The following is a 25720-nucleotide window of genomic DNA, read 5'->3' as shown; positions in this document are numbered from 1 at the left end:
GTTTTATGGCTCTTGATATTGTGAAAAATCACATTCTTAAAGATATTTTGTAACTTACACCTTTAAGATTGTGTGTTTCCTGTTTATAAATAAATCACTTTTCCAATCACATTGGTTATCTTAATAACACAGATCTGTAGGTTTGGTGAGTATTCTATCTCCATTTAATAAGTGGAGAAATTAAGACTTGGAAAGACACGGAATTGCACATAAAGGTCACGTTTTTTCATAGGCCAAGGATCCCAGTTCTCTGAGGTTTACTAGTTAGTGCCAGTCAGTAGTGTCCATGAGCTTGTATAACAGAGTGGTCTAGCCTAGGCTGAGTCACATTTAAGAATATGGGGTAGTGGAGTGATGGGCATGAAGGAGGCACATGATGTGATGAGCACTGGGTGTTACATATGACTGATGAATCGCTGAATATCACCTCTGAAACTAGTAATACACTAGTCTTGAAATTAAAAAAAAAAAAAAAGAATATGTCTCATCCAGGTAAAGGGAGTGTAGTGGTGGGTCAGGGTTTCAAGAAGAGGGAACATGTGGGCAAAGACCTCAAGATACTAGGGAGCTTGATGCAGTTGAGGATGGAGGAATCTGTGCAGCCAAATTGCTGGGAGCAAAGGGACAAGTGGCATGAAACAGGGCTGGAGAGGCAGAGGCCAGAGCACGTAGGGCTCGTTCAGCTGTGGTGAGGCATTGAGATTTCATACCAAGGTAAGAGGAAGCCACTAAAAGGTTTTACACAGAGGAATTATTAAATGTGAACATTTCCCTGTTTTTGCAATGGTGTTGCAGGCTTAAAAGGGTGTATCTCACCGCCCACTCCCCTCCTCCCCCCAAATCCTTCGGGACATAGGAATGTCTGAAGAGTGTAGAATGAAGTGAATTTCAATTGGGAATGACAGGCACACTCTGGGAGTGGCTGCAAAGGAAGGAAAGAAGACAAAGACATTGGTGGAATATGAAGACAGCTCAGCAGAGGGATGTTTAAGCACACCTATGTAGTCGACCAAACTTTATTGGACACTTACTAGATTGCAGACAATGAAAAAGACATGGATAATGTCTTCAAGATGGGATGGAAGCAGAGAGGGGCAAAGGGGCAGGTCAAGAAGGCTTCACAGATGAAACGAGAGTTGAGGAGCATTTTGAAGGAAGAGGAGGAATTAGCTAGAGTGAGGGCTGAATGAGGTAGAGGAAGGAAGGAGAGGATTGTGGGTGGAAGGGCCAGTCTGTGTGAAGGCATATGGGAATGAAACAATGTGAAGCAGGCTAGAACAGAAAGGACCTGAAGGGCGAAGTGTGTAGAGAGGTTGTGGGGGAGGGATGGACAAATCACAAAAGGCCTCTTGTAGTAGGAATTTGAACTTGAATAACTTGTTATTCTGTGCTGGACACTGTGCTAAGTGCTCATCTGCATCAGCTCACTTATTCTCCACCATAATCCCTAGAGAGGGACACTATTAGGATCACCCCCATTTTACAAATGCAAAAACCAAGTCTGTGGATTGTTAGAAATAATCAAAATAGAATAAAACTGAAAGTGGCTAAAGCCAAACAGCAATATGCTTTAGATTAAAAAAAAAAAAACACACATTTAACCAGAAACTGAATACTGTAAATATTGAGCCAGAGTGTAAGACCTTACACTGTGAATTTTATAGGTGACTAAAGTTTGATGGAAGAGTAAAGCATTCTTGCCAATGTTTACGTCTGGAAAAAACTGACCCAGAAAAATTGGACTCGGACATAAAACATGAACTTTTGCAGTAGGAGAAGGAAAATTGGTAAAATCTTGAAGGAAGATTGGTAAAACTTGTTCTGTGCAAAAGCTCACTGATAAATTGAACTTTAACTTCAGAATTCAGAAGGAAGAGAGTTTATTGCAATACAAATCATTTTGTCACAGTACAAAAATATTGGTGCTGAGAAAGAGCTTACTTGTATTTTATAAAACACTGAATATGAAAATGAAATTAGCTTAATGGCGTTTGTTCACTCTGGAGGAACGAGATATTTACATATATCTTTGCTTCAGACAACATTAGTATGATCTTAGTACATACATTTGAAACCATAAACATGGGTTCCTTGGGGTCCAAATCATACAATAAAAACTCTCTTTACTTGGCCACTGGGGCCTAAGAGAGGAGGCAAGGGAGGCTCCTGCAGGGACTGGAGGGTGACAGAGGCCCTGTTTCAACCCAAAGACCTTTGAGGAGAAGAATGGTGACAGGGAGGGATTTGGCCATTTCGATCATGGGCGCTTTCTTGAAAGAATGCATGTTGAACCAGAGACATGAGTTTGGGTCACACTTCCACTAGTGTCTGCTGCCCTCCGCTATTTCTGTCTTTACCACCTATGCTACAGGAGCCCAAAGACTTCCTCAGATGTTGGCTGGGAACAAGGACAAATGCATTCCCTCAAAATGAGAAGTAACAGTTGGAAGAAATATGCATACAGGTTGGGAAGGAACGTTAGCTTCCCAAGAGGCGTGTGAGATGTCTTGGAGGAGGCTCCTCACTCCCTGAGGTCAATGCAGAACAAGACCATGTCAGAGCAGTGGTGCTTTGTGTAGGTCACTGTCTGTGGACAAAGGACCATTCAGTTTCTTGATTTACCCCTAATGTCACCTTTATAAATCAGCCCTCATTTCTTGTTCACATTTCATCTTCAAAAGAACAATTAAAGATCTCCTACGGATATCACAACTATTGCTAAAGTTGACAGATGGGTACTTAATACATTATCATTAATTCAAATGTGAAAAATTTAAAAATAGCAAGTCTGCATCATTAGTTTTTAGTAGCACTTATACATTACTTGAAAACACATTTAATTCTATGCTCAAGTTAGTAATATGAAAACACATTTAATTCTATGCTCAAATTAATAATTTTTATATAGTATCCATTTCAATTTTGAAATTTGAATTTAGAAGCTGTTTATTCAGAATTTTAAACTATCAAAGTATGATATAGAAGGAGCTATAGAGAAATAAGAAATGCACCTCTTTGAATAAGCTATGTACCTAATATGACACTTTTAAAAGATACTCATTAATTTCTCATTCATTCAGAAAATTTGCTTGAATGCCCAATGTGTGCAAGGCACTGGACTAGGTGCTATGGGTATGTAGTTAAATAAAGAACAATCCTGCCTTCAGGAGCTTACAAACTAATGGAGTTTTTCAAGATACTGTATAACAGGTAAGTAAGAAACGATTCCTAATGTAAAGAGGAGCGAATACTTCTTGCATTGAGGATTAGTTTGGTTGTCTTTGCGAAAGCTTCTTTCTTTTCATAATATGCGGCCTCATTTACAAATACTGGGTACACAGTACTGTCTCCGCCCAATGGAATAATCTTTCCCTCAAGAGTTAAAAACACAGGATCCCCAGGGTGCAGCGGTTTCCAGTCTTGATCCTTTCAGGAAACAATTAAAATATATAAGTTACATTTGGGTCTTCCTTCTTGCTTTTAAAGTCTTAAATTGGGCTCTAGACAAATAACAAATTATAGCATTGTATAAAAAAGGAGATGCCTGAGAGATGTGTTGGGAAGCACATGAGTGTTCTGAGCTGAGACTGAGCCATTAATCTGGGCAGCAGTTGTAAGAGTTGCCCATTTAATTTTTATAACTGATACGTGTAATTAGAGTTTGCTTCAATACCAAATTTGCCTTAAATGTTGTCAAAGACAGTAGAATATTAAAGGGCAAAACTAAATGTGTGTCTCCCAAAGTGTATATTCTATCTCTTGCTAGCTGAAGTTGAATTCTGTTCAGCAAAATTTAGGAAATATCCATTTAAGAGCCTTTAGTGTGCTGGACATTATACTGCTGGGGTGTGTACCATTATGCCTGCCTGCAAAGGGATTCTATTTGGTTGGAGCTCCAGAGGGGAGGCGGGGCTGGGCTGGGCAAGTCTAAGATAAGGTGAATGTACCCCGTGGTAACAACTGAGTTATCGGAAAGGTCTCGCATTAGGGATCTGGTCCGTTGAACCCTCAGGCACTAATGATGTCACATCACAGGAACCCTAAACCAGTCTTTCCCAAACTCTGACATGTTTGCAGATGGTGTATGGATTTTGTTAAAATGCAGATTCAGATTCTATAGGGCAGGGGTCGGGCCTCAGAGTTTGTACTTTTAACATTTCCCAGCAGCACCTGGGAGTTTACTAGAAAAGCACAATTTTACTCCCCACTGCAAACTTACTAAATCAAAATCTTCACGTTAACAAATCCCCAGAGATTCGCAGGCACAACATTAAAATTTGGGCAGCACTGCATTATGGCAATTTTCTCAACCGTGACTGCACATTATAATCACTTGGGATGTTTAAAAAATATAGATTAGTAGAGGGGCTGGGTGCATTACAGATGCATGAAATCAGCATCTCAAGGGCAGGGCTCAGGCACCATTAATTAAAAAAAAGTTATTTCAAAATTTACATACAGTAAAATTTATTCATTTTTTGCATAGCTCTATGAGTTCAGACATAGGCATAAAATAGAGTCAGGTAATCATACAATATGTAACGAAGGTGCATGGTTCTACCACACGCCTCCTTCGCTACCCTCACACTACTTATTTATAGGTCACTATTGGTTGGTTTTGTGTTTTACAGCCCCAAGTGATTCTGCAGGACAGTGTGTTGGAAACTTCTCTGGAGCAGTGATTTTCAGCCAGAGATGTGCTTCTAGAACAAGTGACACTGCTTCTTTGCCACACCTGTGGGAATTCCAAGGGTGTGCAGGGCTACCCAAACCTAAGCCACATGAACATCACCTGGTGAACCTAATGCATTTCCTGTGTCCACCTTGATGAATTAAATCAGAATCTCTGGGGATGGGACCTGGCAATCAAGATGTTTTCAAAGCTCCTCATGTGATTCTCCTGCAGCCCAAGTTTGAGAAGCACTGCTTTGGTAGCTTTTGTAACAGGTTCCAAGCCTTTGGGGGTCTATCCTCTAGATCACTCCAGTGAACATCCCTGATTGAGAACCCCATCACTCTTAGAGCAAAACCTGGACTGTGTCTCTAGCTCCAGAGTCTACTGTCCTCTCTGTTCATCCCCTACTCTCCATTGACACTGGTCTTGCTGTTCCTCAAACACACCAAGTCTGTTCCAGCCTTAGGGCCTTTGGACTTGTCTTCCACCTGGCTGACTTCTCATGGTTCAGGTTCCAGATTCAAAGCCGTCATCTCAGACGGAGCTCTTTCAGACCATTCCATCTAACAGGAACCCTCTGTTAGCCTCTATTACTCTGTTTATTTCTCTTATAGTACTCATTACAATTTGAAATGATCTGGTTTATGTGTTGTTTACTTATTCATGCTCTGTTCTCCCCTGATTAGTATGCAAGCTCTGTGAGGGACCTTGTCTATCTGGAATCTTGGGGCCCAGAACAGGCTTAGTAGTCATTCAAATATACTTATTGCAATAATTAATGAATCACTTGTTTCTTGCAGAGTACTCAGCCATCAGATCAATACCATCCTTCCTTTCAAGACCTACTACTAACCCTGCTTGTTACTGATCTCTGCCTCACTTCTCAGCCTCTACAGCATGATTTTTATATTCTTCAAGGATCATTGAGGAATACAAATATCAAAAACAAAAATCCTGTGCTGTAGCCAGTTATGACACCTACATCTTGGCCTGTTTCTGCGCTTGCTATTTTTGTTACCTGTAGTGCTTCCTCTCTCTCTCCCTCAATCTTTATCTTTCTTTCCTTTAAATCACTTTAAACCCCTTCTTCTGGTTTCTACCTGGATCCCACTAAGCCACAAAGCATAATTTGCTCCACTTGTCTGTATTTTTGGGCAGGCTACTTTATTAAGTTGTAAGTCTGGATCAATGGCTTTCTACCTCGATTACCCAGGCCAATAAGATCAGATGATCTGAGTGGGATCCTGGCACCGTTATGTCTCAAAGGCTCTCTAGGCGTGGAGAGCCAGAGTTGAAAGCCCCAGACTAGATAACCTGCCAGGTCTCTTCCATCTCTGATGTCTGAGGGTGAGTAGGGGACTCACGATGGGAACAGATGTTTTAGGTTTTGGAATCCTTGCTCCTCCTTTTTTCTACATTTACCTTTTCCAGATTTAAACCTCTGACACCCTCCCAAGAGCCTTTTGTTCTCCCTTAATTATGCAATAATTGATCAAACAAGACAAGGAAGAGATACTGGGGTTCTGAGGAAAGTGAGGAATGCTGGCGGAAAACACTGCAAAGAAAGAGGTTCTGAGTGTTTTGCTCTAACTTATTCAGTGCTGATCACAAGGAGGTGGCAGCAACATGGTCAACTGCAAAGAACATTAGTTCTGGATCTGCCACTGATAGCTGTATGACTACGGGAAAGATCTAATTTCTGAACCTCTGTTTTCTTTTCTTTTTTTCTTTCTTTTTTTTTTTTTTTTTTTTTTTGAGTGTAGTTGACTCACAATGTTACATTAGTTTCAGGTGTACAACATAGTTTATACCTTATGCTCTGCTCACTGCAAGTGTAGCTATCATCTGCCATGATTTAGCCCTATCACACCTCCACTGACAATATTCCCTGTGCTGTGCCTTTTATCCCACGATTGATTGATACCATAACTGGAAGCCTCTGTCAGCCTCAGTTTTCTTGTGTTTAAATAGATAAAATAATTCCAAGTGCAATGGGCAGGAATTTCACCTTCCCTGAGAGGCCTTGTCAGACCCCTTCCTTACTACTTCATTATTCTGGTATAGCATCTGGTTATCTTGTTTTCCAAACCACAGTTTAGAGTTTGGGATATCAATACCATAAATACCACAAGAGTATAGGCCATGTGCGCAGATGTATCCCCAGAGTTAGCCCAAGCTGTATTCGATAAACATTTACTGAATGAAGGTCTGAATACCCTACCTACACTGCAGTGTTTTTGAGAACCCAAATGTGCTAATGTATGCAAAATGGATTATAAGGTGTAAAGTTCTATTTGGGGACATCTGGGTGGCTCAGTGGTTGAGCGTCTGCCTTTGGCTCAGGTCATGATTCTGGAGTCCCAGGATTGGGTCCTGCATCGGGCTCCCTGCATGGAGCCTGCTTCTCCCTCTGCTTGTGTCTCTGCCTCTCTCTCTGTGTCTCTCATGAATAAAGTCTTTAAAAAAATAAAGCTCTTTTTGAAAGTTGGGTCTCATTATTTTGAATGTTAAACACAAAAACAGCAAATGCTACCTGCAGATTAGGGTGGATCAGAGCAGCAATATCTCCATTTTCATTCCTGGGATAGTCAACTTTCTCCATTATTTTATAGACTTCAATAGCACAAGGAGGAAATTCCTTTCCTATGGTGAAAACAATATGTATAATTAGTGACTAAAAATGCTTCTTGAAAAAAAGGAAGTTGACACTTTAGGGAACAACAGCAACCAAACAATGAAGATAGACAACTACAGGAAGAACATACCATGTTAGTTAAGGATATTCATAAACAACATTTGACCAAAAGAAGTTCTCAAACTATTTCTATTAGTACACTGTGCACAAACACACTAAAGGATAAATGTAGAAAACAGAACTTGAGAAGCCAGTGTAGGAGAAAGGGAGGCTAGGATGGGAGTCAGGATACCCAGGCTTTAACCTAGCTGTGCAATCTCAAGCAAGATGCTTCCCTTCTGGAGGCTCACTTTCTTCACCTGTCCAATGAAAGTTTTGAACTACCTTATCTTGGAGGCCCTTCCAACTCTGACATTCTATGATCATAGAACCTCAGGAGGATTTCCGGGAGGTTAGATGACTTCAGCAGCAGGCCCCATCTCTCTTAACTAAGTATTGTGAGACCTCAGGATGCAGGCAGCCTGCCAATAGTGGGGTCCTATTTCCAAAGATGCAGCAACATTAAACAGCCCAATGGCCAGAAACTTGGAAAAGGAGTAGTTTACGTGTATGTCAGACAACTCTGAGCAACCAGGACGACCCGATGCTGTACTATGTTTGCAACTCAAAGGAAAATCTTCTTTTGTCTTTAGAGCAGAAAGCGCAGCCAGGATTGGACTGTGGAGATCCTGTGGTCGCTTCTGTATCAGTTAGCTTTTGCTGCTTCACACACTACCCCAGAACTCGGTGGTGTCATATGGTGACCTTCAATTTAGCTCATGGTTCTGCGGGTTGTTTGGGCAGTTCATCTGGTTTAGGCGGGCTTGCTGATTTCTGACTGGCTTGCTCATGCATTTGTGATGTGCTGGCAGGTCAGCTGGGGGCTGGATGACCTATGATGTCTTACTCTCATGTCTGGCATTCGACAGGCTGTCAGCTGGAGCTAGGGTGTTTGAGTTCTTTGCTTCATCACCTCCCATTATTCAGCAGGTGAGGCTAGGCGAAGCTGACCCACGTACTGGCAGTACAGGGTGCCTAAGGGGAGCAAGAGAGTAAGCTCTAGCGCACAAGTCCTTTTCACATTTCTCCTGTGGCACAAAACACATAACGCAGCCACGCCAGATTCAGCAGGTAGGGAAATAGACTTCATTTCTTGGTAGAAGGATCTAAAACACCACATTGTAAAAGCACAGACTCAGGGAACAATTTGTGGCCATTTTTACAATCTACCCCATTCTCCAGGTGAAGATGGAAACTTATTAGGTGTCATCTCCTTAAAGCAGAAGGTCCGTGGAAGGAAAGGAAAAAGTGCTAGAATACAAAGGAGCATGTTTTTGCTACTTCAAATCTCAGAGTTCAAAGGAGCCTCAAATGCCCAACTTCATCAGTGCTTGAGTCTTCTCTACATCTTTCCAGCCAAGTGGTCATCTTACTCTGGCTTGGACAGCCTCACAAAGTGTGGTCCATTCCATTGTTAGCGTTGTTAATTAGAAATTTCGGTTTCTCGGTAACTTTATTCCACTGATTCTATTCTGCCCTCAGAGTCACAGAAAACATCTAATTGTTTTCCAATATAGTACTTCTAAAACTCTAATATAAAATCTTCTTTTGCCAGTCTGAACACTCTTATTCACTATTCATATGTGGTCACATTCACGAGCTTGTATGGGAAGGTGCTTTGTAAACTGAAGTTTTATGCACGTTTTAGGGATTATTCTTATTACGGTTTTCAAACTCTTTAGCATTCTCAATTTTCTCCTTGGCCTACCTCTAGTTCATAGATGCTCCTCCTGAAATATGGACTCAGAATTTATTCACAGTTCCCCAAGTGATGTTTATTCAATGCAGAAGAGAGACCATCATCTCCTTTATTCTGGGCTTTTTTTTTTTTTTTTTTTTTTTAACAGAAAAGCAAACTTTACACCTGAAATGTACTTAACTTAAAACATTTGCTTTGGGCAACTGTTAAAAATTGTCAGGACTTTTTGGGTCCACCTTTTGACCCTGGATATTTTCCTGCAAGCTTCCTGCCACCTTTCATTTATATATAAGTATGTCACATATATCTTTATCCAACTTACTAATAGTTTTGAGTAGCACAGAGTCAAGGATGGAGCTCTTCTGCACATTTCTAGAGATTTTTCTCTAGGTGGTTATCCCTTTGTCAGCATTCTTTGGATTATGGTGCTCTTTCCATGTTAGTTAAAAATCCACCAAACTAGAAAGTCAAAATTAATAGTGGTTTAAAATTTTTGAATTGCAGAATCCTTTGCTTAAGTGAAATGTTATAGGAAAGAGCAATAAAACAGAACTGCTCTGGAGCTACTGTCCTGGAATGTCCCAGAGCTCCTAGAATAGCTAAGAGATCCCCAACCCCTGGGGTAGAAGTCTATGGATTGTGATTTGGAAACCATGTTTTCCCATTCAGATCTGTGGCCTTCTACCTGGGTACATAATTTCTTAACATATTGTAGTCCCACACTTATTATTTGAAGGGTTTCTTGTGAATTCGTGGTTGCCTTCCCAACACCAGGTCCATTTGAGGCTATAGACCCTCTTCTCAGATAAAGATGGTAAAAAGCTGATTTTCAGTCTTTATGACTTTGGAGTCAAAGGATTCCCAAGTATAGAAGAAATTCCTGTGATTGCAGTAGGGTGCACAATCTACCGTTAAGGAATTATATGCCCCATGACACTGAACTATTCTCCAGCTTTGTCTCTATAATGACCCACTCCACAATAATTTCAATTCAGCCTTCTGGAATAATTATTTACATAGTCTCTCTCTCTCTTTAAATAATTTTTTTTAAGTTTTAAAAGTTTTATTAAATTTTTAAAATTTTAATTCCAGGATAGTTAATATACAGTGTTATATTAGTTTCAGGTCTCTTTGGTTTTATTTTAATTACACCTTATTCTAAAAACAAAAAAATTACACCTTATTTTAAAATTTTAAAGTAAATTTATTTTTAGTAATTAACAAACCTTTTCCTGCAGTTTTAGGTTTACCAAATAAATGAGCAGATAGTAGAGTTCCATATATCACTCCACCACCAGCCTCATTTAATTATTTTTTAATTACACAAATAACACATGAATGCATCATTCACTTCAAAACAGAACAAAATTAACCTGTTTTTTCCTCCCCTCCCCAGTAATCACTGTTACCAGTTTGGTGTGTTTTCTTCTAGGACTTTTCCAGTGCATTAGCATATATATAAGTATTCTAGTAAGCATTTATCATTATTATTCTGAAGAAAATTGGTATGCTGCATGTTTTGGTCTGTAGCTTGCTTTCTGTAATTAACAATGTATTTTGAAGACCTTTCCACATTACTTTATTGAATTGCTCACCGATGGATCAATATTCAGGTCATTTATATTGTTTTCCTCTTACTAGTGAAGCTGATACCCACCCTTGCATATGACCTATTGGGTATCCATGTGCTTGTGTTTCTTTGAGATATGGAATTGCTGGGTCATAGGATTTGTGCATTTCAAAAAGTTGATGCTGTAAAAATTCTCTCTAAAGTGTCCTTACCAATTTATACTAGCATAGATGAGAGCACCCCCTTTTCCTATGCCCTTACCAACAGTTAATATTATCAGATTTTCATATTTTTTCACTCTAATGGGAGAGAATAGTTTCTTATTTTAATTTGCATTTCTCTGATTACTAGTGATATTGGACACCTTTTCATGTTTAATGGACATTTGTACTGGAAATTAGTAGGAAGATGAGAATTTTATTTGGGGAGCTTTATCTGGTAGTTGCTTTTCTTAAATGTGTCTATTCTAGTCATTGAGGAATGGCTGAAGTGAATAACGTTTTTAAAAAGCATCTATTACCATGATCATGGCGAATTTGACGATTGCTATTTCAATGTTTAGTGATTAAGTCACTATGTGTGCTCATTCCAGCTCTTTTTTCTGATTTATTTATACACATACACACTAACAAGGAAACAATTCCTACCTCCTACTTACCTTCATTGAAATTATGTATAAAATCAAGAGCATACTTAATCATTTTTCTCATTTGATCCAAAATATCAGCTCTCAGAACCCCTTGAGGTTGGGGACCAACTTCTATACCTCGGTACAGAGGGGAAATAGTCACATTTATATAAGTATTACAATATATTATAAAGTTGAGCATTTTAATATATCAAGATCTATGATCCTATCATTAAAATTATTAGAAAGGTAGACCATGTAGCATCACGGAAAATATTTGAGACAATGTTAGGCAAAAAATAAAAGCAGAACATTTACATGTACATGTTATGAGCATAGTGAATTAAGACTGGGAGAGATCATGGAAAAATATCAAAGAATTATATTAGAGTAGTAAAACTTTGGGGTCATTTTTCTTTAAATTTCCTTAAATATTGTCAAAATATTTAAATATCATCATATTGAGAATGTAAATGGAGTAGACAAATTTATATTGACAAAATAATTGGTGGCCACAAATAGAAACTGTCATAGACCTATTCCTTAGTTTTGACAGGAAGAAAGTCACCCATTTAAGTCACAGAAATCTAGAGCCATGGATGTAAGTCAACATGACAATCTATGTGACCCTAGAGCAACAATCTTGCCCTTAGCATAACAACCCATCCTGACATGATAGTGCAATAGTGTTAGTTTTCCTTAGAATGGATTTGTATCCATTTCTTTTCACTCCAAACCCAATCCATCCTCACATCTACAAAATACTCTTCCTCTAAATGAAATATTTAGTCACTCCCCTCCTGTTCCAGTCTCCCATAGTCATCCTTCCAGTCCTTACCTTCTCTACTTTTAAACCATTGACCAAGTATAATGTCATTCATTCTCTTTCATTCAATTCATATGTATTCATATACATTCCTTTTGTCCATTTTATTTTCACTCACTTCTTTTATTTCTTGATTCACAAAACTTTTCTGTATTTGATCTTCATTTTTTTTTGTTGTGTTTAGTTTTCTTGTATACACGTTTCGACATATTTTTAAGCATGTAGTGTTAAGTGTGGCTGAGGTATGCATCTGTGTATAAATGATTTGTACAGACATGCAAAAATGTATTCAAGGATATGTTGTGGAAGACATTGTTAGTTGCCAATCCAAAAGCCTTTCCACCTTCCCCCTTTCTAACAGAGTCCTGATTTTGGTTGGGTATCCAATCTTCCAGGTAAGGGCACTTTTCCCCAGCTCAGGTGTAAATGTGAGTAATATAAGTCATCACAGTACTCCCAGTACCCTAGTTATTGATTTAAGAATGGATATGTGACCTGGTTCTAACAAATAGTTACAACAGAAGGTTTGTGAGAGGAGTTCCTAAAAACTTTCTTAAACCCACTAGATACTGTCTTGTTGGCATATGATGCCTAAAATTACAGTGGGCATCTTGTGGCCATGGATTGCTAAAAAAAAAAAAAAAATGGTGCTAAAGATGGTAGACTAGAAAGATAAAAAGAACCTACCCCCTCATAATGCTGTTGAGCTATTAGATAAAATAATAAATTTATCTTATTGCTTAAGCCATTTGTGAGATAGAAAGTGTGGTGTGGGCAGTCCTATGTGGAGAGCAGATATGATGGGTAAGAGTGGGTGTCTTACCCAGAAGAGTCAGTTATTAAAGGGTTTTTTCCTTTATGATTGTGAGTGAAATATAATAGGGTCGCCATATTTTCTAAACCAGCAATTAACTTTGACACAAGATCCTGTATCAGAGAAGAATGTTTAAATTTGTAGAAAATGGCCACAGCATAGTCTGAGTGGAGCTAAAGAAGTAATGGTCATAAGAGTAAATCTTCTGAGTCTCAAATGAGGCCATGATGGATCTGGGAGAGTTAGTAGAAGACTCTGTCTAGTTTCTCTTCCATTTGTGTGTGTGTGTGTGTGTGTGTGTGTGCACGCGTGCCCATGCACACGTGAGACACAGAGACAGAAAATGAAGAAGATTCTAGGAGCGGCTGGCTGCAGCAAACTGCTTCTTTCTAGAATAAAGTTTATCTAGAATGATCCTGCAACATTTCAGCTGCCTTGGCAATAGAATGCAAAGGTGGTCCTTGTAGGAGGCTGTAGAAGCTAAAGCAAATTTGTATGGGACAACAGTTTTGGGTACATTATAAAATGTTGAGTTGGAGATTGTTTCTCTCTGATCGTTAAGTATTTTTTCCCCCAATGAATGGATGGTATAAAAATATTCCAAATAAAATAGCAAAGTTACAGGGAGAACATACAATATTTCTAATTATTTATGATGATCATAATACTCTCTCATATTGAAATGTTTGAAAGGTTTTGCTCTATTTTTCAGGCCCAAACATATCGGTAGGTATTTGTTTTGGTTAAGAGCAGCATCACCCCACAAATATCATAGACCAAGACTGCTTTTCAAAGTGCAGAAATCTTTTGATTTTTTTGGTGTCCCAGAAACAAGACCTCCATTCTTTATTGCTAAGCATTTGGCTTGTTTCAAATAATTACCTATGTGTGAATATTTAGCTTACCCCAAGAGATCCCTGATTTTGCACCAAATTATCAACAATTGAATAACCAAGATAACTGTAAATTCTTTTTTTAAAAAAATAAATTTGTTTACATTGTTTGACAACTTTTCTTTTCCTTTTTTTTTTTAAAAAAGATTTTATTTATTTATTCATGAGAGACACAGAGAGAAAGGCAGAGAGAGAGAGAGAGAGAGAGAGAGAGAGGCAGAGACACAGGTAGAGGGAGAAGCAGGCTCCATGCAGGGAGCCCGATGCGGGACTGGATCCCGAATCTCCAGGATCACGCCCTGGGCTGAAGGTGGCGCTAAACCGCTGAGCCACCCCGGCTGCCCTGACCACTTGTTTTCAAATTAAATTGCTCTTGGTTAAAATCATTTGAGATCTAACAAAAATATTTTAAGATGTGGCAGCAATTTTAATTACTATAGTATAGTCTGCAAACAATTACGCTAGCAGGTCACTCAGGAAGAGAGTGGAATATAGATAAAACAGACTGTCTGTGCAAGCCTCCATGTTGGAAGTTGCTAGAAGGCAAAGGTGAATTCACAGCCTAGAAACTGACAGGGCAAACAAGTGAATGGATAGCAAACAGTTAGCGGGAGACGTGACTGCAAATCAGGTGCCTAAGAGGAATGTTGAGAGAAAAATTTTCTTGGGTCTTTTGTGTTTCTGCATGTCTTGCCAGCAAGACACTGACTGCCTTGGTTCCAGCTTATTTTTCAAGAGTGTTTGTATAGTGAACAGTCTTGGAAGACAGAAATGATCTCTTTTTAGGCACAAAAGGTAGGCATGTTTACTGCACATTATAAAGATTCAAATTTCCTCAGCTCACTATTTGTCTCCTGGAATGTAGAAAGATGTTCAATGAAATTGAGGAAATCTGATATAATTAGAGCCTGCCTGGAGTTAGTCTGCTTATTACTTGACAGTTATAAGCCATAATGATAAGCAAGGTAACTATAAATATTCTTCAAGAAATAATTTTCTCAGAGTTTCACATAGGACGTATTTTGTGCAATTGTGACAATGGGAAATATGACTTACCAACAGGATACTTGGCTATAGAACGAGTGGTTGCATATTTGAGGGAAGGATGCTCAATAAGATAAACATAGCAGGGTAATGGAGCCAAAGAAGTCTGAAAAGAATTTAAAACATCTTTCTTATTATGTAAAGACCATACACTTTGCTCTCTTTGCCACTAGAGAGTCAATAATGCCTTCAATATGTTTTACTACACCAACTAAGATTAGTAAGACAGCTTTATGAAACACTCTAAGATTCAATGCTATTATTATTGCTTTGAAAACACAGTAGTGAATGACATATGAAATTGAATTCTGCATAGCTTTCTGATAGCAGGTACATTAAATAATTCTCAAGGACCATGATCAAAGAATATGAAATAAATTTTCCTTCTGAATGGATTTGGTTATTTTTGTTTTCACCACTGGTTACAGTTTTTAGCTTCGTATTGGTCACATAAAGAATTTTGTTTCTACCCCTACAGTCCAGGTCTGTGCAGATGTTAGGTGAATTCCCCCATCTCCACTTATCTGAGTGAGAATTCAAGATATGCTTCCAAGTTTTGGTGACAATGTCAGCCATGCTGCTTCTATGCCTGGCAACTGGAGCATTCGATTCTTCCTTTAATGAGCAACAAAGAGTTGCTGATTATGAGCTCCCACCAGAACTACTACTCCCACCAGAACTCAAGTGAAACAGAAATAACGATTATTTTTTACTATCTGTTAGGTGTGAGGCTAAATGCTTTAAATACTTTATCTTATGTAAGACGTTTAACAGCCATATGGGTAAGTGTTGCTATAATGCCCATTTTATACAACAAGGAAGGCAAGGTTTTGGAGTGGGGTGTCTTGTCCAAGGTTAGTGAATGAGAAAGCAAGGATTATAAGCCTAAATTCTCCTGGCTACATGGATCAAACTCTTTTCACTAAACTAGACTAGTCCTCTGGAAAGAAGAGAATCCATTACATAGAAATAGACATGTATTTCATTATTTGTGGTTTTCCTTGGTTGTTATTTTTTCTAGCATTTTTTTGCTAGCTATAAGATTGCTGAATTTTTCATCTTGTAAATTTCTGAGCCTTAAAATGATTAGCTTTACGAAGTACTGGAAGAACAGATGTGTGTTGGGGTGTTAGGATCAAATGCAGACAAGGGTAGAACTAAAAAGAGTCACTCTTTCTATCACTGGCCTTTAGTCAACAGTAAGTGACTATTTCTTGAGCTTCGTAGAACTAGAATTGAGCTACTTCAACCACACCATTTTAAATGTTGGTATTAATTTTACCAAATAGCTTATGATTTGGTGGCTATCTGGATAAAAGATTTATAATTTTATAGACTCAAGTATCCACAACTTTCTTGTTATTTTATTTATCCTATGTATTATTTTACTCATTTCCTCACCTTTGTTTCTGCCTGTCAACACTGCCTTTATTCTGGTGCCCCTCCTACTCCCTCATCTCTCCTGGACCCCTTCTTCTGACCCTTTTCTGGTTGTTCAGCATCTTATAATTGACTAAAAAGTACAGGAACTATGCTAACTTATAAATTAATAACATTGACATTACCTTAATGTAATGAAACATTTGAATTAAAAGGTCATTCCTGGAATCTTCAAGAATAAGAGTGCACCCCATGTTAGAAGTAGTGTTGTGAAGGTCAAAAATAATGTCATAGGAATCTTCATTGTCTTTTGGGCCAAATAAATGATTTATTTCTTGAGCCCTTCTCACTTCATATGGTAAATCCTTTGACACTTTTTTGCTGTTATTAGGAGAAAGAAGAAGATTAACAACATCTGCAGCTAAGATAACATAAATATACAATAAGAACACAGTGTATCAGGAGCCAGTTGCCAAAACTTTAATATAAAAAATCTGTAAAGGGAGTAGAAACTTATTTGAAAACTTCATAAATAAAAAACTCCTTTTTTTTCTCCATGTGATTTTATGTAATAGTGCATTGGTATGCTCACAACAATAGTTCATTTATGTGGCTGATCCCAGAAAGGGCATTTCAAATAGAATTTGCCATTCGACTTCAATGTTGAACAAAATTCATTCATTAACTTAATCAATAATTTTTAAAATGTTATGTGTATTGGGCTATTTTATAGGGCTAGACTATCAAGCACACACATAATTTTTTTTTTTGTCCTGTAGCTAATTTTCTACTGCACAAAAATAGTCAAGCGTAGGTGATCATGTTATCTAATTAGGGATTTTAACCGAGGTCAGGGACTACTAGTGGCCCAGGGCAAACTTTACAAAGTCTGTAAACTCTAAGAAAATGCAGAAATTTGCAGGCATATGCATATATATTCTTTTTCTGGGCTAAGTTTTTATCGAATTCTCAAATAAGTCTCTACCTCCCCTTAATCTTTAGGATACACTTTTTCTTACTGTACATGATGATGATTTAAGTTTATTTTTCCTCATTAAATAAGGATTAAATTCTCTGTAATTCCATCTCTTTCTGTTTCTCATTTTTGCTAGTATCTTCAAGGGCCCTACAGTTTGAACCTGGGTAATTCCTGACTGAAATGCAATCAAGAAGGTGGAACAGCCATTTTTGACTGTAAAGCAAAACTATGAGGATAAAGGCTACATACAAGGATTGTGCAGTGGGAAGATAGAAGAGACCTGTGATACTAATGATATTATTGAACCACTGCAACCATCCCTGGACTTTCAACCTGTGCATTTATTTGTAAAAAAAAAAAAAAAAAAAGAAAAAAGAAAACATTTATTTAAGCCACTGTTTTTTTTTTAATTTTTTTTTAAATTTTATTTATTTATGATAGGCACACAGTGAGAGAGAGAGAAGCAGAGACATAGGCAGAGGGAGAAGCAGGCTCCATGCACCGGGAGCCCGACGTGGGATTCGATCCCGGGCCTCCAGGATCGCGCCCCGGGCCAAAGGCAGGCGCCAAACCGCTGCGCCACCCAGGGATCCCTAAACCACTGTTTTCAGGTTTTATTATATGCAAACAAACATAGTTCCTAATGGATAGATATGCATTTTAATGTTTTTAAGATTTATTTATTTATTTTAGAGGGGAGGGAGGGGCTGAGGGAGAGGGAAAGAGAGAGTCTCAAGCAGGCTCCCTGCTGAGCATGGACCCCCCAATGTGGGGCTCAATCCCAGGACCCTGAGATGACTTAAGCCAAAATCAAGACTCAGCCGCCCAACCAACTGAACCACCCAAGTGCACCTAGATATGAATTTTAAAAGTTAATTCATGAAAAAACTGTACTAGATTACTCTACCTTCAATTGATTTGCTTCTAATTCTTCCTTGTGTGAATAAATGGCATCACTAGCCGCCCAGTTGCTTAGAGCTAAGGCTTAGAGTCTTGAAAGATAATGGACACTGCATTCTCCTGCCTGGGGTTTCATAGGGGGAGTCCAAAGAGATGAAGCTGAAGCAATAGGTAGGGGCAGGATCCTAAAAGGCATAACAGCAATACCAAGTTACTTAAATCTACGCTGGATAGTAGATTTTTAAGAATTTTCAACTGGGGACAGGCATGATAAGATCTGTCTGGTTAGGATGATATCTCTGCTACGAGAGTCAATGGCGGGAAGGATTGGAGTAAGGCGAGATACAGAGATTCTTTAGGAGGCTACTCTAACTGTCCACAGAAGAAATAAACTAAGGAAGTTAAAATGAAGAGGAAGATTGGATTTGCAAAATATTCAATACTTGAATAAATGGGAAGATTTGGTAACTTACTAGACATGGAGCTTGAGGAACAGGGAAGGTTTCAAGTTGATTTCCATGGGGGATTTGATGGGTACTGGTGACATCACTGAGATGGTGAATATAGGGAAAGGAGCATATTTGAGAGAGGGAAGACAAGAGAAGGGAATTAACTTATCTATTCTGTAACTTTCAGAATCACTCTGAGAGAGAACTGTCTAGCCTCTGAATAGTGTTGAAGTATAAGAACTAGAAAGTGAATTTAATTTAAAAGACTGCTCTCACTGAAAATGCATACTATTGGGGCATCTGGGTGGCTCAGTCAGTGAAGCACCTGCCATTGGCTCAGGTGATGATCCCAGAGTCCCAGGATGGAGCCCTGCATTGGGCTCCCTGCTTGGCAGGGAGTCTGCTTCTCCCTCTGCTCCTCACCCTGCTTGTACTCTCTCTCTTTCTTTCTCTCTCTCTCAAATAAATAAAATCTTACCAAAAAAAAAAAAAAAAAAAAAAAAAGAGAGAGAGAGAGAAAGAAAATGCATACTATTGAGTGGTTATAGTAAGAAAACTCACCCCAGTCCATTTCAGAATTATTTGAGAAGTTAACATGCTAACTAAACGAGTTATTCTTCAACAAATTTTTGTAATATAAGAGCTAGTTAAAACCTATTTTAGGTGACCAGATAAACCTTAATTGTATCGGCATACCTCAGTCATGAAGATAAAGCATTCCTGAAATTTAAATGTATGCTAGTAAAAATATTTGTTTCACAAAACATATCTAATGTATACTTTTCTCTAGAAAACTTCTATTTCATAAAGTGAGGCATATTTGTACTAAAAGTAGTAACCATATTTTCATCAGCTGTGAGAGTAAATTTAAGAAACTCTAAACTGAAGTGTTTATTAGAAAATGGGTACTTAAATCAGTGCTGTGTTTGTTGCTTCTTTGCACATCTTCTACTTGGTTGTCTTCCAACTTGTTGTGGGCAGAAACCATTTTGTACATAGCCTTGTACTCCCATGGTACCTGGCACAGTGCCCCGTGAAAAGTAGGTGTTTAATAATATTTTTAGGTAAATAAAAGAAAGTGGTAGAAAGCAAATACTAACAGCCCTATATATCTACACTAAGAGCTATAAAGATGTAAGCAAAGGGGAAATAGTATTATTTATACTATGTGTTATGAATAATACCTAGAGTGTTACTATTGCATACATTGTGTGCAACGTATTATAAACCAGCTGCAATTTAAGTTCAGAAAATGCAGGTAAAGTGTCTTAGTTGCATGAAAAAATAATAGTCAACCACCTAGAAAGCTAACAAATATGTACACAAGCATAGTGGCAAAACACCAATAAATTACAAAAGACTATTTGATCTGTTTCTTTAAAGATACGGTTTAAAAATAAAAGCCATTATTATTTATTGTCTCCGTCTATACAGAATGCATTCAAAAAGAAAATCAGTTAAGAATAGTCTTACCTTGTGAAAAGTTTATAAATGAGCCTGTGAATGCCCAGTTTACATAGCTGAGTAATTCATAGCGGAGTATGATTAAAAGTGAAAGTGATCTTATTCACAACAGTGATTATTTGTACGGGCATGTATATCATGTGCTACCCGTACATGTTCTCATTCACATATACCACTTTTCACACACATACCCATACATGCACCTATGCATACAACACAAAATGTAGCCTTACCCAAGATTTTCAGGATCAAAAACTCGATTCAGGTCACAGTCAATATATCTGGTACACTTCTTCACTGCTCTTGGGTTGGTAATAAATGGTTTTACCTCCAGCCCTGTTCTCTGAATCTCAGTGTCATTCTCCAGCCAGTGCTTAACTAGAAATACTCCTGTTAATTCATTCCCGTGAGTTCCTCCAAAGATAGCAACCTTTTTAATAGGATCTTCAGTAACATGATAAGAAGTCATTTTTATCAAGTAGTTTTATCTGATTTCTGCAATTCAGAAAAGAGATCAAATAAAACTTAATTTCTTAAGAAAAGTTTAGAAATTTAAATCCAAATGGGACTTTAACCAAAGTGCAAAGTGCAGAGTTCTCTTGAGTAGAGAATAATTTAATATTCTATCACAAGTTCTGAGCCCTGTTTATTATAGGGACACTCCCTTCTTTAGCCCTGCCCTTTACCATATTTGGATTAAAATATGCAGAGATGAACTAGATACAGCTGTTTAACTTCTTACTCCCTCACATGGTCAGTAGATCTAAATGCAATAATAAATTAGCATCTCATACTAATACAAAAATTCTGTTTTCCTTTCAGCTAGAATGTCCCCTACTGGTGCTTCTATGACCACTTGTAATAGTAAAAATAGTTTATACCTTTCTAATCCTCAAAAATTAAAAAGTTTAAAACACATATAAAAATAAAGAAGTGGCTCATAATATGCATGCTATTATTTGGTATTTATGTTTCCACTCATATTTAAAAATATTTCTTCTCTGAATTATTTCTTCTCAGATTCTTTTCATATCGGAGGGCATTTGAATCTCACCTCCATAAAACAGCCAACGGCAGGTCCTAAGGGCCTCCTGTTGAAGCAGCATTGTTTCTTTCAGTATGCCTTTTCATGGTCAGAGATACAAGAACCAAATAAATGATCCCTAGGACCTAGAAATCTACTTTGAAATATGCTTTAAAGCATATTCCAACTTGTTGTGGGCAGAAACCATTTTGTACATAGCCTTGTACTCCCATGGTACCTGGCACAGTGCCCCGTGAAGAGTAGGTGTTTAATAATATTTTTAGGTAAATAAAAGAAAGTGGTAGAAAGCAAATACTAACTTTCTGATAAAGTTTGTGGTAATTCTGTCAATTTCTTTAGGATTCTTCCTCACTGTTTGCCTTAATACTAAAGGAAAAGCAGCAGAGAGTAATTTTCAGGCCTGTGTAATACCTGAAAATGTCTTGGGGCATGTTGTATATACTAACCAAATTATGAGTTTATTATAATACACAGTCTAATTTACTGGCAGAGCAGACTCTTCACTGGGATGTGTTACTCAGTAGGGGGTTTTATTAGGGGAACTATCCAGAATACTAAGATGATTACATCCCTTTGGAGAAATGACTCAGCTAAATTGGATTTGATTTCATGCTCAACCATCCAGAAAGTCAAATACATTCAGGTACTGGAAATACTATGTACTAGTAATGCCAGATTGTCTGATAGGGGTACAACAGGAATAATACATTACAACCACAGAGAAGTTTCATTTTTAACTACATTTCCCACATGTTACCTCAGTTTCTTCATATATTCACTTTCTAAGATAGGGTGGTTTGGTATTGACATTCCCATTGTAGTGCTAAGGGAAAAGTCTCTCAGCTACCAGGAGAAATCTGGGCCTGGGACCCAAGTTTTCTGATTCTAAGCCCAGTGTTTTTTACAGAACAGGATGCTTCCTGTTATTTTTGGACTTCCCCAAAGTTCTAATTTTTCTCTTTTGGAATTCACATAAACAGTTACTACAGTGTGCTCAGGAGACAAACAAGCACACAAACGAAACACATGCTGGAGAACACAAAATGTGAATATTTCATTATATTTAATAAACTAATCCTTATATTACTCCTTTAAGAGATTATAATGCAGAGAAGGAGCAAACAACGTAATGAAATCCAAATTTACACATTAAAATTACTATTCTAACCTAAGAAAAAGCCCCTGTAGCCTTTGACTTTCTATCCACATCAAAGTACACCGAACACTTCAGGGTAGAGATGCTGAAAACAAGCCTACAATATAAACAAATGATAGTTGTATAGTTTACTTTGGTTTTAAGATTTGTAACTATGGTGAATTATTAACACTTGATAATGTTTTGTTTCTCTTCTGCTGATTGTATTTAGTTCTGTCCTTTGCCCTAGTCTCTCTGGAAATGCTGCCTTGGCTATTTACTCGTAACTGGCACAAATGACCTGCATTTCATGGCTTGTTTTATGGAATTTTAACAGATCAGCACTTTGAAGCACATTTAACATTCATAAATAAAGTTTCCCTTACATGTCAAAATGAACAACTTTGTTGAGAGTTAATTAATTGCAGTAATTCTGTCCTATACTTACCTTGTTTATTGTGTACAGAGTTTGTCTTCTGCGGAAAGCTTTATTAGAAAAAAAGGAGAGCATTTCCTTAGAACTAGAGCACCAGAGGCTTTTCATACTCTTATACCAAGTTAACTTCCGAAAGATTTTTAACTCCCTGTTTCCCAAAGCACACTAAATTTTTTAGTCCTACAAAATCTACAAATTTTTATTAGTCTAATTATTTTTTGAGAATTCAAAGAACTGATAGCATACAAAGTGGAACCCTTTCTAGTTATCACCATTTCACTATTAGGTTGAGTATTTAATGTACTAAGTATTTAAAAGAATAAGTCTAATAATTTCTAGCAATACAAATGCTTTGTAGGGAAGGTGGTGGCTGATTTATTAGTAAAATAATGTAATATAAAACACAGGGAGAATAATTTTTTCATAGTCTTGGTCATCCAATAAATTTATACAAAAAGTTTTGTGGGAGACACATTTAAGATTTCATTTACAAAATGGTATGACTGGGGGATAAGGGAGGATCTTCTCTCCAATATCACATATATAAAGTGTCTCATACATAATGCAATTTTCCAGCAGTCATGTAATCAAACTACTCTATTTAAACTTTTTCCTTCTTCTGTGGCTCTCTTGCTGTCATCCATCCTGATCAACTTTTCAGATGAAAATAAATAAATGCAACCAGAGCAATATAGGGGCTAAAACAGACAAGTTTATACACTCTTAGTAAAGATTCCACATTGCTCATGTCTGTAGTCCTGACAGATGTGTCATGCTGCTTATAGCGGGTTTAAAGTATTTTCTTTTAAATGAGAAATCCATTTTGGGGGTGTGTGGTTGTGTGGGCTTATAGCGGGTTTAAAGTATTTTCTTTTAAATGAGAAATCCATTTTGGGGGTGTGTGGTTGTGTGGGCTATGCGTGTATATGTATATATCAGGTCAAAACCTGCTTCCCTAAAGCTTTTACTCATTTTTTAAAAAAATCTCCTCTTTGGAATCATGACAACTAACAAGTCTTTTCAGAAATTTTATTATGTGAAATCCTTTCTTTTCCAAATTAAATGAAGACACACACACTTCCTTCAACTTTATTCCTTAGTTTGGCATTCATACTCATTCTCCTTCTGCTTTTTATTTTTTTTTTTTTTAAGAGAGGACGGTGGGGCAGAGGGAGAAGGAGATAGAGAATCTTAAGCAGGCTCCACACCCACCTGGGAACCTGATATGGGGCTTGATTTCACAACCCTGAGATCATGACCTGAGCTGCAATCAAGAGACCAATGCTTAACCACCTGAAACACCAAGGTGCCCCTCATTCTCCTTCTTTTGACCTAATCTCATTATTTAAAAAATTTTTTATTTAAATTCAATTAATTAACATCTAGTATCTTACTGGTTTTAGAAGTAGAGTTCAGTGATTCATCAGTCTTCTATAAAACCAGTGCTCATTACATCTCATCCCCTCCTTGGTGTTCATCACCAAGTTACCCCATCCCTCCACCCCTCTCCATTGACCTAATCTTACAAAAGTTGACCCTCCAACAAGGCAAGGGTTAGGAGTGCTGACCTCCAAGCACTTGAAAATCCTTGTATACCTTTTGACTCCCCAACAACTTAAATTACTAGAAGCCTTACCAGTAGTAAGGTAATATATACATATACATATTTTGTATCATAAATAGTAATCTGAGGGAAAAAATGTCATTAAGAAAATTCATTTGGGGAATATAAAAAATAGTGAAAGGGAATAAAGGGGAAAGGAGAGAAAATGAGTGGGAAATATCAGGGAGGGAGACAGAACATGAGAGACTCCTAACTGTGGGAAACGAACAAGGGGTAGTGGAAGGGGAGGTAGGGGTGACTGGGTGAGGGGCACTGAGGGGGGCACTTGATGGGATGAGCACTGGGTGTTATGCTATATGTTGGCAAATTGAACTCCAAAAAAAAATTAAATTAAACAATCTATAAAAATAAAAAATTCCCTTATTTTTCTATTTCTCTTAAAAAAAAAGAAAAAAAGAAAATTGTGAGAGAGAAAAGACATGTGCAGTGCTGTACTCTAAAAAATCCATGTATAACTGGACCTGCCCAGTTCAAACCTGTGTTGTTAAAGGGTCAAATATGCCTCATGGTTTCATAGTGCAAGGCCTGTGCAGATAACCTTCCTTTCATCTCTAGACCCTCTGCACGTTTTCATTCACCCACCCCAGTCTTCAAATGGTCAAAAGTTATAGTAACAACAAAATATGATCTTTGACTCCAGACAGAGCTAAGATGACCATTTCTGGCCTATAGTAAGTATTCAGAAGATAGCAGCTACTGTTTAACTTAAAAAGGGTTAACATTTCTTGGACATTTGCTGTGTGCCAGGACTCTTAATACTCCTAACACTTTGAGGGCGGTTTTGATTAGTTATTGCTGTTTCACTGAGAAGGGAGATACAGGATTAGAGGAGGTAAATAACTAGCCCAGAGCAGGGGGCCGGGAAGTGACCCTCTGCCGGGGGTGGGGGGATGTGGGGGCGTGGAGGAGCCCCACGGTCCCGGCACCGTTCTGCTTGCTCTCTCGGGTCTCCAGTGCTGGTTCTCCCCACCGTGCTGCGCAGCGTCCCCTTAACCCAGGCCTCAGCTCTCCCACCGGACTCCAAGCGACTTTAATTCCAAGCCCTGCCCAAGCAAGGTCAAGCAAACCCTATGACCTGGTTTTGAGGCCTTTGAGTTATTCTTTTCTGGGCGAACTCCCAGCGTCTTAAAAACGGATGTCTAGAACCTATAAAAATGTGTGTGCGCTGAGTGTTGGGCGACCAGGCCCGGGTACAGTACAGCGGCGAACAGAACAGTCTGTCCCTAGGGCCTTTCCTGCGCCGAGGACCTCACACGTGCGAACAGGGAGGGGCAGGTGCGCTAACGTTCTCGTTCCCGAGAGCGGGGGGCATGTGTCCTTCTCATCCTCCACAGACAGGGCGGCGCCATTGTGCCAGGTGGCCCCTGCGCCTGCGCAGTTGGAGGCGCGGGTAGCGGCGCGCCTGCGCAAAGCTCCACTTCTCGC

At 38.3% G+C, this 25720-nt stretch overlaps 1 protein-coding gene across 3 annotated transcripts; it reads right to left on the bottom strand.

Moving 5' to 3' along the window:
- Window positions 1–1863: 1863 nt before the first annotated feature.
- ASPA (aspartoacylase) lies at window positions 1864–20744 on the bottom strand. 3 transcript variants are annotated; one of them, XM_025987898.2, is made up of 6 exons: window positions 20289–20744; window positions 16449–16644; window positions 14896–14989; window positions 11337–11444; window positions 7209–7318; window positions 1864–3426 (listed from the first exon to the last, which is right to left on the bottom strand). In XM_025987898.2, exons 1-6 carry the CDS (start codon window positions 20522–20524, stop codon window positions 3229–3231), a joined length of 942 nt encoding a protein of 313 aa, XP_025843683.1. In that variant the 5' UTR covers window positions 20525–20744; the 3' UTR covers window positions 1864–3228. The 3 variants fall into 3 exon arrangements, with proteins under 3 accessions (XP_025843683.1, XP_025843686.1, XP_025843687.1); XM_025987901.2 differs by having other exon boundaries at window positions 11337–11438; window positions 20289–20742; XM_025987902.2 differs by lacking the exon at window positions 11337–11444 and having other exon boundaries at window positions 20289–20742.
- Window positions 20745–25720: the final 4976 nt, after the last annotated feature.

This window comes from Vulpes vulpes, chromosome 2 (assembly GCF_048418805.1).
Source record: "Vulpes vulpes isolate BD-2025 chromosome 2, VulVul3, whole genome shotgun sequence".
NCBI lineage: Eukaryota > Metazoa > Chordata > Mammalia > Carnivora > Canidae > Vulpes > Vulpes vulpes.
The sequence above is the reverse complement of the archived record's forward strand: the minus strand, read 5'-3'. Positions and strand labels throughout refer to the sequence as shown.